Source organism: Anomaloglossus baeobatrachus, chromosome 1 (assembly GCF_048569485.1).
Source record: "Anomaloglossus baeobatrachus isolate aAnoBae1 chromosome 1, aAnoBae1.hap1, whole genome shotgun sequence".
Taxonomy (NCBI): Eukaryota; Metazoa; Chordata; class Amphibia; order Anura; family Aromobatidae; genus Anomaloglossus; species Anomaloglossus baeobatrachus.
The window spans coordinates 315,789,291-315,808,609 of record NC_134353.1 but is presented as its reverse complement, the minus strand read 5'-3'; the positions used below and the strand labels follow the sequence as shown (position 1 = coordinate 315,808,609).

The window sequence follows — 19,319 nt, the reverse complement described above, 5'->3', positions numbered from 1 at the left end:
AAATCACATTTGGGACCCGGAACAAATTTACCTACACGTTAAACTTATCAAACCGGAAAGACGATGTAAATTAGGTGAGGGTGGCCTGATGGAACCTCTGAGATGGCGCACTGAGTATAACTTATCACAGATAATAATACAATACACTAAATTAATGATGACTATACACTTATCACAGGGATACCCGGGTATCTCACAACCTATGGAACCATTAAACTCCAATGTAACTGTACACCGGTGTGTTTCCGCGTGGGCTGCAGCAAGTCCAGAAAAATAAAAATAAAAATAAAAATAAAACTTTGGCGTCAAAAATAAGTACTTATTGCAAAAAAAAAGAAAAAGAAAACAAAGTTTGGCAGCTATCAGCCAATGCCAGAGTCACCTGTCAAGCACTTTAATTCTGTAGCCTCAGGACGCAGTCTGGGGATCACTCTTTTCCAGGGCTTGTCAGAATCCTTCCAATGGGGATGACACCGGACGCCGTCTCTCTTATCGCAGTCACTCACGGCCTTACTGGACATCAATCACTTGCTCTGTCAGGGGGGGAAACATCTCCTCAGCTTCTCCTCAGATGCTCTTTCAGTTGGACCCAGGTCCGCACAACTGGTTCGCTTATCACACAGTGATGTGGTATTGTCTTCGCAATTTCTGTTTCCCTTCACTCTCCTCAGATGCTGTCACTCGCTCTGTTCACCAACAAGTCTCTTGGTCACCAACCGGGGCTTACAATCAACTTTTTTTTAAGGCCCATATTGCTTCACCTACTACGTTTTCAAAACCCGTTGCCATGGACACCCAACTCCCTCTCCGCATTTCCTGGATCTCCACAACTACTTCCTGTTTATCGCTCAGACAGACAGGCAGACTCTGCAGGGTCCTAATGCTCGCCCTGTATTGTCATAGTTCACTCTCTTACACTACATCGCATACAGATCAGATTAATTGATTTTGTATTTAATAGATTGGGCATTTCTCATCATCATCTGACCCTACACTGCCATGCCAACCCATTGATCGCATCCCTGGCGGGAGGGATTGGCTTAGTCCCCACCGGATTGCAGTAGATTGCATTGTCAGAGTTTGACAGCGCAATCTAAGGGGCTTACAGGAGCAGGTGGATATCTGATCCACCCGTGCCAGTTATCCACACATGTCTGCTCAGATCAACAGACATGTGCGGGCTTACGGAAGGCTCGCAGCGAATCCCATGGTAACTGGGGGGAGGCGACTTAGTATGTACATATACATCCTAGGTCGTGAAGGGATTAATGTGCTGTAGATTTTTTGCCCAGAAAAGCTTTGGTGTTTAAATTTGTTTTTCTATTCTTAAGCCCGCTTTACACGCTGCAATATATCTTACAATGTGTTGGCGGGGTCACGTCGTAAGTGAGTAAGTGACGCACATCCGGCATTGTAAGTACATTGCAGTGTGTGACAGGTACGTGTGATTGCGATTGAACGTTAAAACGTTCATTGCATACACATCGTACCTGTCTCTAGAATTACACATTAGGTTGTTCATCGTACCCGGGGTAGCACACATAGCACACATTGGAAACGATGAACAGATCTTACCTGCGTCCTGCGGTTCCTGGCCCACAATGCGGAAGGAAGGAGGTGGGTGGGATGTTTACATCCCGCTTAGCTCCGCCCCTCCGCTTCTATTGGCCGGCTGCCGTGAGACATCTCTGTGACGCCGAACGTCCCTCCCACTCCGGGAAGTGGACGTTCGCCGCCCACAGCGAGGTCGTATGGACGGGTAAGTACATGTGACGGGGGTTACTCGTATGTGCGGCACGTTCAACAAATTGAACGTGCCACACATACAATGGGGGCGTTGCAAATCGCATACGAAATCGTATGCGAAATTGCAACGTGTAAAGCAGGCTTTAATCTTCAATTTAGATGTTGGGAATCTAAACTGTAGCCTTAGTGGCCACCAATACAGTTCACTCACTACTACTACTCACTGCTGGAGAGAATTAGATCGCGCTGTCAGAGTTTGATCTATTGACCAGATCAGCAGGCAGTTGTGGGGATTACTGCAGGCTTGCCGTGGGAGCCCGGAGTAAAGGGACAGACACAGCTAAGGACATACCAGTACATCCTTGGTCATGAAGGGGTTAAATGAAGGTATTCAGATCATTTTCTTATGGAGACTGAGCAGATGTAGGTTTTTGTTACCACACATTTCTGTACTCAATTATGTTTGACCTTGCCAGACCTATTTTGTTTGAGTAACAAGTAACAAAAACCCATAAATCCTTTTGGATGAAATATCAAGGAAAAAAAAGAATACTTTCCGAGCTCTTTTCCTCTGTATTTAGACTTCTCCACTAAGTGGATATCTTCTCTCTGAGCTCAATTGTTTACTTGACAGGAAAATGGAGCGGAGGCAGATACCATTAATACAATGGAAAATCTCTATAAAGTGCTGAAGGTGTCACAGAATGAACAAAAAGGAGAATGCAATATGTATGACGGATGTATGACTTCTCCCCATTCCATTTGTGACTTTGGCCTCATCACTGATCCTTGTTCATAAAAAACATTGTTACTTAGTGGAAGTCCGCAAATTTCATGAACGTCTTCATACAAACGCAGCATCATGCCCACGTCACCTAAATGGGAACATTTCCAGCAATTTCATTTTGTAATAAATTGTGCAAGAGAAAACCTTTATGCCTGATCAATATTAGCATGTAAATAACTGATGCTATAAGCAGTGGAAAGGTATATTTTCTTAAACTTGAAATATCATAGGGATTCTGTTGATTTATTATTTAGATGAACAGACGGAGCCGTGTTTTCTGTCAATTTTGAACAGAACTATTTATGTGCAAATGAAGTTGTCTGCAGTAAAAATAAGTGAATTTTAATGAATAAGCTCTGTTTTCATTGTTTTCTGTAGGAAGTAGCTGTGATTTTTGTGAAAGTTCCCAAAGTATACAAAAAGTAATAAAAAAAAATTCAGAAAAGTATTACTCATCGAATTATTTTTCTACCATTCCAGTGTTGCAGCTTCGGTCGTCCCCAGCGGATCTCCAATCCAGACATGAGACACAAGCACAGCCATGCGATTATAGTGGGGTTCAATGGATGTAGAATTTCCCTGATACTGTGACAGATGTTTTTTTTAATATACTGCAAAACAGCTAGGTAAAGAGCAAATCAGGGATTTCTGCAGCTCTGCTGGTACATCCTCATTCTTAAAGGAAATCTGTCAGACAATTAAATAAATATGCCCAATAAACAGTGAGCAACATGAGTCGCAGCCTGGCTGCATGATTGCAACCAGGTATATTATTCTCTGAAATTCTCTTGATGGGTTCAGATAAAATATACAGTAATACCTTGAGTTAAGATTGCACCAGCTTATACATTTTTCAAAATATGAACTGTTGTTCTGTATCTTTATTGTTTCATGATGCGAGCAGAAGTGTGAGGTACAAGCAGTTTATGTGACGGGCCTGGACTATCAGGTCATCACAGGGTATTGCACAATCTACCCTACAGTGCAGTATCCACCTCCCTCTTGGTTATAGGTTCCTAACCATATGGTGTTGCCTACATCAGCTAATCAAAAATCCTAGATACACCCTGCACCAAGCCCACCAGACACACCAGTGGACGGCTTGAGTGGAATAGAGTCGCCCACCTGGAAGGGGGTCAGAAAGGGGATGTGAGGAGTGTAGTCAGTAGTCAGTAGTCAGTAGAGAATCTGGAAGTAGCCCTCAAGTTGTAAGGAGCTCTGAGGAGGTCGGGATCGGGGATTCCCATCGGAAACTGTCTAGGTGGCAGAGGGTGGTCTGGGCCTAGAGGAGTGGACCCCCGGTCACAGGGGATCATGGCAAGGGGCACAGATCTGTCGAGGAAGACATCCAGCGGCCTTGCACCATCACAGGGCTGGGACCAAGGCACGATGGGGTACGTGGACCCTAGGTCGGGGAGTAGCTTCAGGCAAGACATAATTTACCCATGGAGAATGGAGCCTTCAAGATTCATTCCCAACCGCTCCAAAATCACTATCGCAACGAGGGGGATAGGACTTTCCACTCAAAACGGTCCAGAAAATCCCAAGCGTGAGCCCTGAGAGCAAGCTCCCACACTTAGCCACAGTGGGGAGTGGGACACGGCAAGTTTCATACTACCGGGCCCATCAGGCAACACCATTGGGGGCGAGACCTGAACTAGCTCCCCTCAGCGGCAGCGGTGTCCAGAGATTTGGTTTATCCAGTTGCCGGTGTCAGCTTAATAGACTGAGTGAGTACGCAAGTGACCCCCCTTGCTTCCCACGGCCTATACCTCACGCCGAGTCCTGGGGCATCCTCCCTACCCATGGAGGGTCCCAACACCTGGCTGCCCCCCATCATCACCCCGGGTACTCCTCAACGGCAGCAGTAGTATCCCCTCTAGTTATCTCGTACCACGGGTGACATCACGAACTCTATAACAATCCCCTGTAAATATCCCCCTTCATTTGAGTGGCTGCACGACCCCTGGGTCCGGAGACCCTCGAGCCACCAAGAACCCATATCCGAGCAGCCCAGCTGTTGCCACAGGGGTGGCACACTTACACTCACCCTCCCTCCGATCCCCCACAGCCCATGGTCCTCATCTCATGAAAGCAGCTGATCAGCTGTCTCCATTACTTCGCACACTTAAAAAAACTATTATACTCCCCCCACATTCCGTCATCATCCTTCTATGCATTCAGCTGAGGGTGTGCGGGAGTGCATCAGCTGATCAGCATGTAGGAATGGTCACCTGATCAGCCCATGAGCGCTGCACTCTCACATGCTGATCAGCGGACTGCATGAAATTAGGACATCGCACTGTGAGGTACCAGATGGAGGGTGACCATAATAATTTTTTTTAAGTGTGCAGTGTGATGTGGGCCATGTACCAGGATGGGGTCATGTATCAAGATGAGGGGCCATGTATCAAGATGAGGAATCATGTGTACCATGATTGGAGACTATGTAACAGGATGGGGGATCATATATACCTGGATGAGGCCACGTACCTTGATTGGGGCCATGTACCAGAATGGGGGGCCATTAACCAGGATGAAGGATCATATGTACCAGGATGGGGGCCATGTAGCAGAATGTGAGCTCATAGATACACAGATGGGGCCATGTACCAGTATGGGGATCATATATACCAGGATAGGGCCCTGTACCAGGTTGTGGGATCATATATACAGTAACAGGATGGGGGCCATATACCAGGAAGGGGGCCATAAGTAGGGGCTGGAACGGATTAATAACATCTCAAATAATTTTAATGGGGAAATTTAATTTGACATAGAACATAAGAGCAAATTGAGTTAAAAGCTCGGTCACACAACAATATAATCTCATAAGTCAAAGTATTACTGTACTTTGAAAATCCAAGCAAGACTATAGCCTTAAAGCAGACCAGTCATGTCCAACCCCCTCCACCTCCTCTGGCCAGCCCTTCCCAGAGCTGCTGGAGGTGATTGAGAGGTATTTCCCAATGTTCATGGAAAAAAAAGTCCTGTCAATCACTGAGAGCGGCACTGGAAGAGTCGGCTGCGGACTAGTCTGCGTTCTAAGTATGGTCCCTGGCTGGATGTTCACAGGGTATCCTCTCTGAAATAGCTAAACGTTTCAGAGAAAAATATATCTGGCTGCATCCAGTCTATGATTCACTGCTACCTGCAGTTTGGGCAGCGAATATTGCCTCACAGATTCCCTTTAAAACATGGATGTAATTCAATATAGCAGGAAGCCATAGTCTCTTTTGTGCCTTGACACTCAACATCTTCTTTATGATGACACCACTCAATACTATGCCACTGGCATTATTCAATAGAAGAATAGTATGGGAATGTAGAATGAAGTCAGAATTTTATTTATTTTTTTCTGACACTAAAGTGGCATATTAGGGAGCTCAGTGCCATATTAAGGGAAATAATGCCATATACAGTATATCACAAAAGTGCGTACACCACTCTTATTTTTGTAAACATATCTTTTCGTGGGATAACACTGAAGATATAACATTGATACAATGTAAAGTTGTCAGTGTACAGCTTGTATAACAGTGTAAATTTGGTGTGCCCTCTAAATAACTCAAAACAAAGTCATTAATGACTAAACATCTGGCAACAAATGTGGGTAAACCCCTAACTGAAAATGGCCAAATTGTGCCCAAAGTGTCAACATTTTGTATGGCCACCATTATTTTCAAACACTACCTTAATGCTTTTGGGCATGGAGTTCACTAGAGCTTTCCAAGAGCCACTAGAATCCTCTTCCACTCCTCCATGTTCACATCACAGAGCTAATGGATGTCAGAGACCTTGCACTCCTCCACCTTCCATTTGAGGATGTTCAACAGATGCTCAATAGGGTTTAATTCTGGAGAAATGCTTGGCCATTCCAGCACCTTTACTCTCAGTTTTTTTCAGTAAGACAGTGGTCATCTTTGAGATGTGTTTACGGTCGTTATAATCTTGAAATACTGCCCTGCGGCCCAATTTCTGAAGGGAGGGTCTCATGCTCTGCCTCAGTATTTTACAGTACATATTGGCATTCATGGTTCCCTCAATGAACTGTAGCTTTCCACAGCTGACAGCACTCTTGCATCCCTAACCATGGTGTCAAAAGATCAAATAGAAGTCTACTCCCGCACTGTCGTATGAAGATGGTCAGCAATGTGTACATGTGTGATTTAACTGAGGAACTTCTATTTGATCTTTTGTCACTAACTAATCATGGTGCCTGCTGCATCCGTAACCTACACGCTTTCAATAGCAGTTATGGGGATTTTCACAACTGCATCAGGTGAGCACATCTGATTTTTCCTCCAAACGTTTGTAACGTTAATACCCTATTAGCGCATCTTGTCTTTTCAGTCTCCTTCATATTGCGCTCCAAACCACGATACTCCCACCACCATGCTTGATTGTAGGCAAGACACCATTGTCTTTGTTCTCCTCACTTGGCTGCCGCCACACATGCTTGACACCATCTGAACCAAATAAGTTTATCTTGGTCTTATTAGACCACAGGAAATGGTTCCAGCAATCCATGTCTTTAGTCTTTAGGTTTTTCTGTCCATCATCTTTAGAAGAGTCTTCCTTCTGAGACGTCAGCTATGTAGACCAGTTTGATACAGTATTCGGAATATGTACACTTAGAGGCTGACCCCCCCACCCCTTTAACTTTTGCAACAATGCTGACAGCACTTATATGTCTATTTTGAAAATACAGCCTCTGAATATGAAGAAGAGCACGTGCACTCAACTTTTTTGGTTAACTATGGTGAGGCCTGTTCTGAGTGGAACCTATCTTGGTAAACTCCTGTATGGTCTTGGCCCCCATGCTGCAGCTATGTGTCATGGTGTTGGCAATCTTCTTATAGCCTAGGCCATCTTTCTATAGAGCAACAATTCTCTTTTTCAGATCCTCAGAGAATTCTGTGCCATGAGGTGTCATGTTGAACTTCCAGTGACCAGTATGAGAGAGTGTAATAACATCAATTTTAACACACCTGCTCCCAATTTACACTAGGAACCATGTAACACTATTGAATTAAGTGAAACCAGTGTGGGAAAATGGTAATTGGGCAAAATTTTGCCATTTTCATTTAGGGTATACTCACTTTTGTTTCCATCAGTTAGATATTAATGGCTGTGTGGTGAGTAGAGGGCACACCAAATTTACAATGTTATACAAGCTGTACACTGACTACTTTACATTGTATGAAAGTGTCATCTTCAGTGTTGTCCAATGAAAAGATGTAATAAAATATGTACAAAAATGGGAGGGGTGTACTCACTTTTGTCATATACTGTAAATTATTTGAAGTGAAGCAGTGTCAAATTAAGAGACATAGTGGTGTAAGGAAATTGAAGATTATACTCTCTTTTTATCTTTATGTAAATTCAGATAAGTTACTGCTCCAAATGACTGCACAAACCTAAAGTGAAGCAAAGAATCACATTTTTGTCCTGTGGGATTAGACATTAGACTATATGTTTTATTTTTTCTGTATTGAAGAAAGCATAAAATCAGCACATTAAGTGCCAAGAAAATGGAGTGTCATTATATGTAACCGAGAAGTGCCCATGCTTGCTTAATGTAAGTGAAACAGATTGAAACATTGTATCTATTATCTGATGTACATAGTTTATACCAAAGAACTGTTTAGTAAAAAGACGTTTATTGTTAAACTGTGGTCTCACTCGTTTATCTTCATGTCATCTGGTCCTGGCCTGCCCAGGTCAATGGCACCATGCAGTCTGTGGAGGTGTATCATCCAGGTAATGACAAGAGCACAAACACCTAGCCAGGACCTCCATTTTCTTGTAGCATGGCGGGGAGTAGGAGACAAGTACCTCACCCACGGCTACTGCCACTGACCACATTACAGTGGCATATCCTTCATTACATACAAGTTTGGTATTAAAATAAAAGTTGCACGCCCAATTGCTTTTAACTGCACACCTAAGCATCTTGGTATATTTCATTCTGTTTGTAAGGGGGTGGTCAATACCACAAGCTCCTGCCCCAATACACTAACAGCGCTGGTTATGTCAATATCTTGCATAGAGTGATAAGATTATAGAGCATAAGAATGTATGTATTAATGTAGCAGAGTCAGTAATGTTTGCATAGAAACATAAGGGAGTATGTTATGAAGGCTATAGTGTGAGATAAGGCTTTAGATTGTTTTACAAGGTAATGTCGCCTGTTACATCTCGTGGCTCTCCTGAGGCAAGGACTGAGGCAGTCTCCCATTCCTTGCCTGCCACGAGCACTCCTCCTCAGCAGCGCCGAAGGTCTGCCAGACTGCACAGTGTGCAGGAGATACCTTCTCAGAGAGGCAGCAGAAGGGTGACACCTAGTGGTTCTCCTGTTACAAGGAGTGAAGCGGTCTCCCATTCCTGGCCTGCCGCAGACTCTCCTGCTCAGCGGCCCCGAAGGTCTGCGAGGCTGCGCAATGTGCAGAGGTTTACTGCTCAGGGAAGCAGTGAGATTCCCGTTATCTCTGCACATTGTGAGACCGAGGATCCCGCCTCTATTTCCCAGAGGCAGGAGGGTGAGCATGTGCAATGCGTGGTGGGTCCTGATTCGCTCACTGACGTCACACGGCTTGATGACAAGGCTGGTGACGTGGTGAATCCTGACTGGCCAGGCTGGGACGTCGTGGACCCTGATTGGGTCAAGTCCGTCATCTCCGCCTCGCGCCCGCCCTCGGGTGGTGCTGCACCTCCTTAAAAGCTCCCCCTGCCATCATGGCGGCGCGCGACCGTCCTTCTATGTTTGGATGTCTGGCAGCGTGCTGCCACGCCACTGCTCAGGCATTACTGTATCTTGTGGGCTTGGCCCTTGCTGCTCCGGCAGTACCTCGTTTGCAGGCCGTGTTCCTGCCTTGCTGCTCTGGCAGTACCCCCGTCAACAGGCCATGTTCCTGTCCCAGGTGAGCTCCTCAAGTCTCCATTGGACTTACCTGGTTATTGAAAGCACACGTGCGTGGGCACCTCTGTGCTACCCTCGTGCCATATTCTCGTGACTTCCACTGGCACACGTGCGTGGGCACCTCTGTGCTTCCCCGTGCAACAGGTACACCGAGCCGTGAGATCTGTGCCATACAACCCTCACGGGTTAGGGCAGATCGGTGTACATAGATCGTCTGTGACATTCCAGACGATCGCTAGCAGCAACCCGCTCACTCTTCACCCACCATAGCGGCGGTCCCTTACACCGCACAGTGGACCTTGACCGGCGGAAGCAGTCCATTTCCCATCTTGGCACGCTTCCCCGGGTCCCCCTCGTAACATTACGGTCGCGCCAAAGGTCTGGCTATGGCTGAAGAGCAGCAGCAGTTGCTGCGTTATGTGCAGCAGTTGGAGTCACGATTGGCAGCAGTGGAGCAGTCTTCCTCCGATAAGACTACTCTGACGACAGTCGCCACCCAGGCGGCTACCCAGGCTGTGCTATTGGGCGGAAGGTCTCCTTGCCTTGCGCTTCCAGAGCGCTTTAGCGGCAACAGCTCTGAGTGCCGTGGTTTTATAAACCAGGTTACCACCTACTTAGAGCTGTCCGCGACTCTTTACGCTACCGAGAAGGCGAAGGTAGCCTTCGTCCAGTCCCTGCTCACAGGGAGAGCGCTGAAGTGGTCCACGCCGTTGTGGGAGCGCGGAGATCGTGTGGTGAATAACTTAGCAGCTTATCTTGGGGCCATGAGAATGGTGTTCCTCGGGCCTCAAGTCACCCACGATTCCGCGCTGTGCCTCCTACGACTTCGGCAAGGGTCTGCTTCAGTCGGGGACTTTGCTGTACACTTTAGGACACTGGCCACAGAGCTGGACTGGCCGGATAAGGTCCTTGTCCCTGTGTTTTGGGAGGGCCTGGCAGGGTTTGTCAAAGACGCACTGGCCACACGTGAGGTGCCTGCCACTTTAGAGTCCTTGATTCAGGTTGCCTCTCGCATAGACATCCGCCAGGCGGAGCGAAGGCTCGAGGTCTCTTCAGCACCCACGTCTTCTCGGCCTAAAAAGCGTCTGACTCCCGTCTTCCATCAGACAGGTCCCCCAGCCAGTCCTGTAGGCGACTCCGTGGAGTCAATGGAGGTGTCCAAGGTGGTCTCCTCTGCCCCAGGTTCTCGGTCTTGTGTCATCTGCTTTTCCTGTGGGCAGAGGGGACACATAGCTACCCGATGTCCCAAACCGTCGGGAAAAGACAGCGTCTAGTTTCTATCAGAGGGGGGACTCTAGACGCTACCTCTCCCTCTAGGTTGACTATCAGCGCCCAGTTGCAGTTCGGCACTACTCTCTTCTCTGCCCTGGCTTGCTTGGACTCAGGCGCTGAAGGCAATTTCATCTCGACCTCCCTGGCAACCCGATACTCAGTTCCCCTGGTTCTGTTGCCCAAGCCACTCAGGGTCCGGGTAGTCGACGGGTCCATACTACTCGATCCTATCACCCAGATCACCATCCCTCTCAGGATGGATGTACCACCGGGACACCATGAGCAGGTGTCCTTCCTGGTGCTTCCAGGGGGGACGGATGAGATCCTACTGGGCCTTCCCTGGTTGAGACAGCATGCTCTTATACTCAACTGGGCAACAGGGGAGATCTCATCCTGGGCAGGATCCTGTAGAGAGCACCTCGTGACTACCGAACCACCCGCTACCATTAGGTCGGTTGGGTCCTCAGGGAATACTGAGGGGCCGGGTTTACCGACACCTTATGAGGTCTACAGGGATGTCTTTTCCAAAAGGGCCGCAGATACTCTTCCTCCCCACCGGCCATATGATTGCCGAATAGACCTGAAGCCAGGCTCCGAGCCCCCCAGGGGCAGAGTGTATCCACTCTCTGCTCCAGAGACGGAGGCTATGTCCAAATATATTCAGGACAGCCTGGCGAAGGGATTCATTCGCAAGTCTATTTCACCGGCTGGTGCAGGGTTCTTTTTTGTGCAGAAGAAGGAAGGGGATCTGCGCCCCTGTATCGATTACAGGGGATTAAATGCAATCACAATCAAGAACAAATACCCTTTGCCCCTCATTACTGAGCTATTTGATCGATTCCGCGGGGCAAAGGTCTTCACAAAGCTGGATCTACGCGGGGCGTATAATCTAGTGCGAGTCCGAAAGGGCGATGAGTGGAAGACCGCCTTTAACACCAGGGACGGTCACTACGAGTATCTAGTAATGCCCTTCGGACTCTGCAATGCCCCCGCCGTATTTCAAGACTTTGTGAATGACATTTTCCGGGATTTGTATCTTTCCGTGGTTGCATACCTGGATGACATTCTTATCTTCTCCCCCGATCTTTCCACCCATCGGAGGGATGTCATCCGAGTACTTAAGAGGCTCCGCACCCATTCGTTATATGCTAAGCTGGAAAAGTGCGTTTTTGAACAGGAATCCTTGCCGTTCCTGGGGTACATAGTGTCCAGTCAGGGGTTAGCAATGGATCCGGGGAAGTTGGAGACAGTGATGAACTGGCCTGAGCCCCGCTCGCTGAAGGCGATCCAGCGATTCTTGGGGTTTATCAATTATTATCGCCAGTTCATTCCCAACTTCTCGACGGTGGCAGCACCCATCATTGCCCTTACCCGCAAGGGCGCTAATCCCAAAGCATGGACACGGGAAACGGTAGAGGCATTTCACACTCTCAAAACTCACTTCTCCAGAGCTCCCATCCTTCATCGTCCAGACATCTCCAAACCCTTCCTACTGGAGGTAGACGCCTCTTCGGTCGGTGCAGGTGCAGTCCTGTACCAGAAAAACGAACGAGGAAGGAAACATCCGTGTTTCTTTTTCTCCAAGACCTTTTCTCCGGCCGAGAGGAACTACTCTATAGGGGATAGGGAGTTACTGGCGCTGAAACTAGCATTCCAGGAATGGCGGCATCTCCTGGAGGGTGCGAAGCATCCATTTGAGGTTTTTTCTGACCACAAAAACCTCACATACCTCCAGACAGCACAACGCCTGAACCCAAGGCAGGCCCGTTGGTCTTTATTCTTCTCCCGGTTCCGCTTTATTATCCGCCACCTGGCCGGTGAGAAGAACGTACGGGCCGATGCCTTGTCACGTTGTATGGTTGTGTTGGAGGAGGACGAGGAGGAGCCTCGTCTTATACTACCCCCGGACAGCTTGAGGATGGTCACTCCCACTTCTTTGGACCAGGTGCCACCTGGCAAAACCCTCGTTCCCCCTGAACTACGGAACGAGGTGCTATCGTGGTCCCATGCCTCCAAGGTCGGGGGTCACTTCGGGGTCAAAAGGACCAGAGACCTGGTGACCAGGCATTATTGGTGGCCGAGACTACCCCAGGACATACAGGAATATGTGGGAGCCTGTATGTCGTGTGCTCGGAATAAGCCGTCCCGGCAGAGACCGGCAGGTCTTCTTCACCCACTGCCAGTGCCGGATCGTCCCTGGGAAGTGGTAGGGATGGACTTCCTGGGAGATCTGCCCAAGTCAGCAGGGCACAGGGTCGTATGGGTCATCACGGACCACTTCTCTAAAATGGTCCACTTGGTGCCTCTCCCACGACTCCCGACGTCACGTGCTCTCGCCACCTTGTTCATTCGGCATGTATTTAGGTTGCATGGCATGCCTGACAAGGTGGTGAGCGACCGGGGTCCCCAGTTCGCGTCTCGCTTCTGGAGAGAGCTCTGTAACCTCCTGCAGATAGAGCTGAACATCTCCTCCGCATACCATCCCGAGACCAATGGACTAGTGGAGAGGACTAATCAGTCCTTGGTAACTTACCTCCGCCATTTTATATCCACGCACCACGACAACTGGGCTAACCTCCTTCCTTGGGCCGAATTTGCCATTAACAATTCGGTCCATGAATCCTCTGGCCAGACTCCGTTCCTACTCAATAATGGACAACATCCCAGAATCCCGGTTCCGATGCCCATTACGTCACCCGATACTAGAGTGGAGGATTGGGCGACCAAGGCCCGGGAGATCTGGGATGACACCCAAGAGGCTCTTAAAAGGGCTAAAGACCGGATGGTGACAACGGCTGATGTTCACCGCCGCCCTGCACCATCCTTCGCCCCTGGTGACCTAGTATGGCTGTCCTCTAAGAATGTTAACCTACGGGTACAGGCAGCCAAATTCGCCCCTAGGTATCTGGGTCCGTTTAAAGTACTACAGCAGGTAAACCCAGTGGCATATCGACTCCAGCTCCCTCCACGCTGAGCTATAGCCAACACCTTTCACGTGTCCCTCCTGAAACCCGTACGACTTAATAAATTCTCGGGGTCCCTGCCGGCTCAAACCGACTCCCCGTCCGACGACCCTGAGGTGGCAAAACTTGTGGAGACAAAAGTCATACAGGGCAAGAGGTACTACCTCGTGGAGTGGGCCGGCCGTGGTCCGGAGCATAGATCCTGGGAGTTGGAGGATCATATCCGCGCCCCGGGTTTGATAGCGGCCTTCGAGCACGGACGGGGGGGGGGGGCCTAGACGGGGGGGTAATGTTACATCTCGTGGCTCTCCTGAGGCAAGGACTGAGGCAGTCTCCCATTCCTTGCCTGCCACGAGCACTCCTCCTCAGCAGCGCCGAAGGTCTGCCAGACTGCGCAGTGTGCAGGAGATACCTTCTCAGAGAGGCAGCAGAAGGGTGACACCTAGTGGTTCTCCTGTTACAAGGAGTGAAGCGGTCTCCCATTCCTGGCCTGCCGCAGACTCTCCTGCTCAGCGGCCCCGAAGGTCTGCGAGGCTGCGCAATGTGCAGAGGTTTACTGCTCAGGGAAGCAGTGAGATTCCCGTTATCTCTGCACATTGTGAGACCGAGGATCCCGCCTCTATTTCCCAGAGGCAGGAGGGTGAGCATGTGCAATGCGTGGTGGGTCCTGATTCGCTCACTGATGTCACACGGCTTGATGACAAGGCTGGTGACGTGGTGAATCCTGACTGGCCAGGCTGGGACGTCGTGGACCCTGATTGGGTCAAGTCCGTCATCTCCGCCTCGCGCCCGCCCTCGGGTGGAGCTGCACCTCCTTAAAAGCTCCCCCTGCCATCATGGCGGCGCGCGACCGTCCTTCTATGTTTGGATGTCTGGCAGCGTGCTGCCACGCCACTGCTCAGGCATTACTGTCTCTTGTGGGCTTGGCCCTTGCTGCTCCGGCAGTACCTCGTTTGCAGGCGGTGTTCTTGCCTTGCTGCTCCGGCAGTACCCCGTCAACAGGCCATGTTCCTGTCCCAGGTGAGCTCCTCAAGTCTCCATTGGACTCACCTGGTTATTGAAAGCACACGTGCGTGGGCACCTCTGTGCTACCCTCGTGCCATATTCTCGTGACTTCCACTGGCACACGTGCGTGGGCACCTCTGTGCTTCCCCGTGCAACAGGTACACCGAGCCGTGAGATCTGTGCCATACAACCCTCACGGGTTAGGGCAGATCGGTGTACATAGATCGTCTGTGACATTCCAGACGATCGCTAGCAGCAACCCGCTCACTCTTCACCCACCATAGCGGCGGTCCCTTACACCGCACAGTGGACCTTGACCGGCGGAAGCAGTCCATTTCCCATCTTGGCACGCTTCCCCGGGTCCCCCTCGTAACAGTCGCCCTCCAGTGGTCGGTTATTTTTTTTATGGGCATTTTTACATGATGACAAATAGTTAATAGGGGTGTATCCAGAGCAGAGGCTGCAGGCAGCAGCCATCTTAGAAAGTCAGACAGTGTATGGAGTAGATGCAGAGAGATGATTGTCGAGCCTGGGGAGGAGAGAAAGATGAAACTGGCTTGTCGGGGCAGGTGTGTCTGCTTCTGGAGGGCAGGACCATGAAAATCCCAGGTTTGAAAACTTTTGGACATCTGAAGCTTAAGGCTCAGGGCTGGTGTTAGAAGAGCACCTGAAAGCCCCCTTGTATACAGGGGAAGTGAAACCAGAAGTTGCCTGGTAGGAAAGTCATGGGGCCTGAAGCTGCAGAGAAACAGGGCTAGGAATTCCTCAGGCAGGAAGCAGGAATAGTGCAGGTGGTAATCAGTAACAATATCAATGTACACTGTGCCATGAATATAGTTGCTGAAAGTGTTATGCCTCATATACTGTGAAGATATATGATGAAACAGGAATTTTGAGTAAAGTTCTAGTTGAAGAGAAGTGTTTGGTGTCTGCTTAATTTTGTGCGACAGCTACCGAAGCTGAGGAATGGAAGCCAGCAGCCTAAAAGTGGCCAACGTGATAGAGACAGCCAAGGTGTCTGCCCCATGTGTGAGTACTGTGCACATGATGTCCCCAAAACTGATCCCTTGCACAGTGGAGGAGGCTGGGGCGTGGATTGATACTGCAGAGCTGCTCAGCAGGCGGGGTTCGCCCTCGCTTGCAACTATAACTGCCCAGTGCTACACCTGCCACATGTGTATCATATTCCACACTTTGAGACTCCTTGGTCCCAAACAATAGTAAATTTCTGGGTCTGCCTCTGACATAACAAGTCAATCATTGTCCTTAACATTGAGGCTTGAATTTATAAAATGTGACTACTGAGACCAGTGATTGGCTTCAGCAGTGATGTGAATGATGTATAACAAGTCATCACTACAGGACTTGTGGATTTAAAAATAAGTTATACAGGGCTGTGACACCCTGTCGACAGAGCAGACCGGAAGAAGACGACCTTCTCTGTTGATGTGAGATCATATGTAGCTAGAGCATCACCACCTGAGCTGGCAGAGATTGTTGCTGGGCAGTAGTCAGGTAGTTAGAAACTACCTGCCCGTAAGTTCAAAGCACCATATGAAAAATAAGCAAGGTCCCATATAACCACTTTAATTTCAAGCCCCACAGTAGTAGTAGCTATGGAGACTTTAAAGATGTTGTCCACTACTGGGAAACCCTTCTTTCTGTGTCCCTAATGTGCCTAAAATAATAAAACATACTTACCCCCTGCACTGGTCCGCTCCCCCAGACTGAGCTGTTTCTCCCGGTGATCTTGTGACATTGCTTATGTCATAAATGGCGCTTCCGTCAGCCAGCACTGTGAAGGCTACAGCCCATCATTGGCCACCTACACAATTACTGTCTATCACTAGTGCTATATCATCAGAATATCAGTAATTTAATTTATCAAAAATTCTTCAACAAGAATGGAAATTACCTATATAAAAATTCTCTGTTGCAGAAGTATACAATAGGATGTCAGGACAACGTGTACAAGCCAATAGCTATAGTCCTGATGATCTATACTGTGGTATTGCCACATCTATCCATTTTATCTCTAGCTATCAGGAAGCAGTGAATTCTGTCTTGTGCCTTTCTGTTAAGTCTCGTGGCCGACATGCCTCTCACCTTCTCCTTGCAGTACACTGGAGGAGCATTTATTATGCAGCACGTTGATGCCAGATTTGCTCTCTCTTCTGCTAATTCTTCCACCTTCTTTGCAGGTAGTTTAGGAGTCTTGCTGCCGAGAGCCTTAATTAACCTGTGGTGAAAAACAAAAAAGCATTCATTAGGAGCAGTTGCCTACATTAGAGGCGGCACTGGTTTATTCTGTAAATTCATTATGTGAATAAACCCACAGACTATCAATAATCAGTACCTGAGCCAAAGCCAATCAGGGAAAATTAATTGACTTAAAATATGTAATACATTGACAGAGCAAAATGAAAACACTGACTGTGGGATGCTCTCCAATATTTTATTATTTGTGTTCTCGGATTATGAAATTGTTGTGCTCTCTGATTACAAATTGACCTTCTGGTATATAGTTTCATTACATTGTTTATCCGTAAATGCATCAGCTTAACATTTTTACAAAATAACATATTAAACTGCCTTTATAATGTACTGAATTCAGTTGCTTGTTCAATGCTTGATAGTATAAAAGTACTGGAACAATTACTTTATTCAGGTTTTACCGGATTATTATCAAATCAAATATTTTAATTGCTTGACTGAAATAAAGTACAGAGTTGCTATTAAACGAGTTATTTTTTAAGGAGCGCACGATTATTCAGCTAACCAGCTTTCTCGTTGCTGGGGGGGTTGCGTGCACGTGATTTTATTGACAGTTCAGACCATGGGCATCATTGCACCGCTCAACTGAACTGTGCCCTCTCCCATGCTGTGAGCAGGGGGTTGAGGGTGCTAAAGGTTACTTGGATCAGGAGCTCAGTGGACTGCAGTGATAAAACCAGCTTGAAAGCAATGATTACAAGTAGACAGGAGTGGACCAGAACAGTAAAGTTTGGTTTAATACTCAACATAGACTTTTAAAAAAAAATCAGTGTTGGAGTTCGGGTGCTTAACATATGCAAACCACTCTCGCGAGCATCGGTGTCCTCGTGTACTCTCAGTGCTCGGCCGTGCGAACCGTTTGCAGTGTTTGAACGGCTTGCACTTGGGGTCAAAACAGAGTTATCGGATGTATCATGCACTCCCCCCCAAAAAATGAAAAAACCTCGACCTCTCCCGGATGTGTTCTGTTTACTGCTGGCCGTATGTGGGCGGAGAGCCAAACTGCCCAATCAGTGGCTTCCAATGAAGTTCGGGTCGAGTCCAGGTCCAGAACAGAACTGTATCTAAAGTCCAGCTGAACCGAACTTCTACGAGTCCTCTCATCTCTAATTAAAAGCTCTGTAGAAAACAATGTGCTCCTTGCCTACAAAACTATCCACCACTACTAAACTGTAGAGATGGCTAGCAACTAGCAGAGAGAAATATAGCAAAAAAAGGAAGACGTTCTTGAGAATGGAGAGAGTATTTAATAATAAGTAAATTGCAAAGTTGCTTGTTTTTACAATTTGCAATTTTGACCATTTGAATACAATGGGAATGCTTTTAAGTGTCCCAGTTACGGTCCATAGAAACACTTTTGGGGAATAAAATATAGATTTTAGTGCACACTACAAGCTTAAACAGCATTGCACTGGGATAAGAAAATCAATTGATGTGTCGTTTTCTGTTCAGGCTTCAGAAAAGAACACCTTATCCACCTATGACCTGGCACAGATTTGTTCTGTAATTTAGATTATTGCGGTTTAAAGAACAAATTAAAGAAAATCTATAGGGCTGTGGGACACCCTGCCTGATCCCAATAAACACCGCACAAACTTCTCAAAACTTTTCAAACAAATTAGAAAAAAAGTGGCAACATATTTTGACATCTTTACGTGACTTTGGAGCAGTAACAGGTGGATACACAGATTTCAGACAATTCTCATGCATAAGACACACAGCAGACAGAGGTAAAATATATTTGCAAGGAATTAATTTACAAGTTTTGCAAGACAAAGGAACTATTTGACAAACATATGTGTGTTCCAAATTGCATTAAGTCTAGCAGCTAATAAACGTTTTAAATATAGCACCTTGCAGAAGTCCTAAGTGTGGGGAAATGTGTGGGTGTGATATCTGGATGACATCTATTGTGGTGAATTCTTGCTTGTATAGCTTTTTTGACTGAGGTGACAACTATTTTGATCGGACTGCAAGTGATTGCTCTCATTTATATGTACCATTGATTAATCTAATATATGATGACCAGTAACTATTGGCATTGATATAGAAGGGTTAAGAGTTTCTGTATTTCTAGATTTTAAATACTTTATTATTACATTAGTACATTTTGTTTAAGTATATACTAGCCGCAGTGTAGTCTGTCCCACAAATTCAAGGTCTTAGGCTGCTTTCACACTACGTTTTTTTTTTACATGCGTCTGTCGCAGGCGGGGAGGAGGGTGTGAGCACACTACGCTCACCCCTTCTGCTCGGGTCCGGCGGCTGCTGCTCAGTGGTGGCTCGAGCTGTGGGCCGGATCCCGGGGGTTCTCGAGCGGCACTCCTCGCCCGTGAGTGAAAGGGGGGTT

General features: G+C 47.6%; 1 protein-coding gene across 1 annotated transcript in view; it reads right to left on the bottom strand.

Annotated features, from left to right (window-relative positions):
• The window catches only part of GC (GC vitamin D binding protein), a 383,851-nt gene that overhangs the window by 17,305 nt on the left and 347,227 nt on the right, over positions 1-19,319 (bottom strand). Inside the window, exon 11 of the mRNA XM_075337198.1 lies at positions 16,802-16,934. Within this exon, the coding sequence (XP_075193313.1) occupies positions 16,802-16,934 (133 nt within the window). The remainder of the gene's footprint in view (positions 1-16,801; positions 16,935-19,319) is intronic.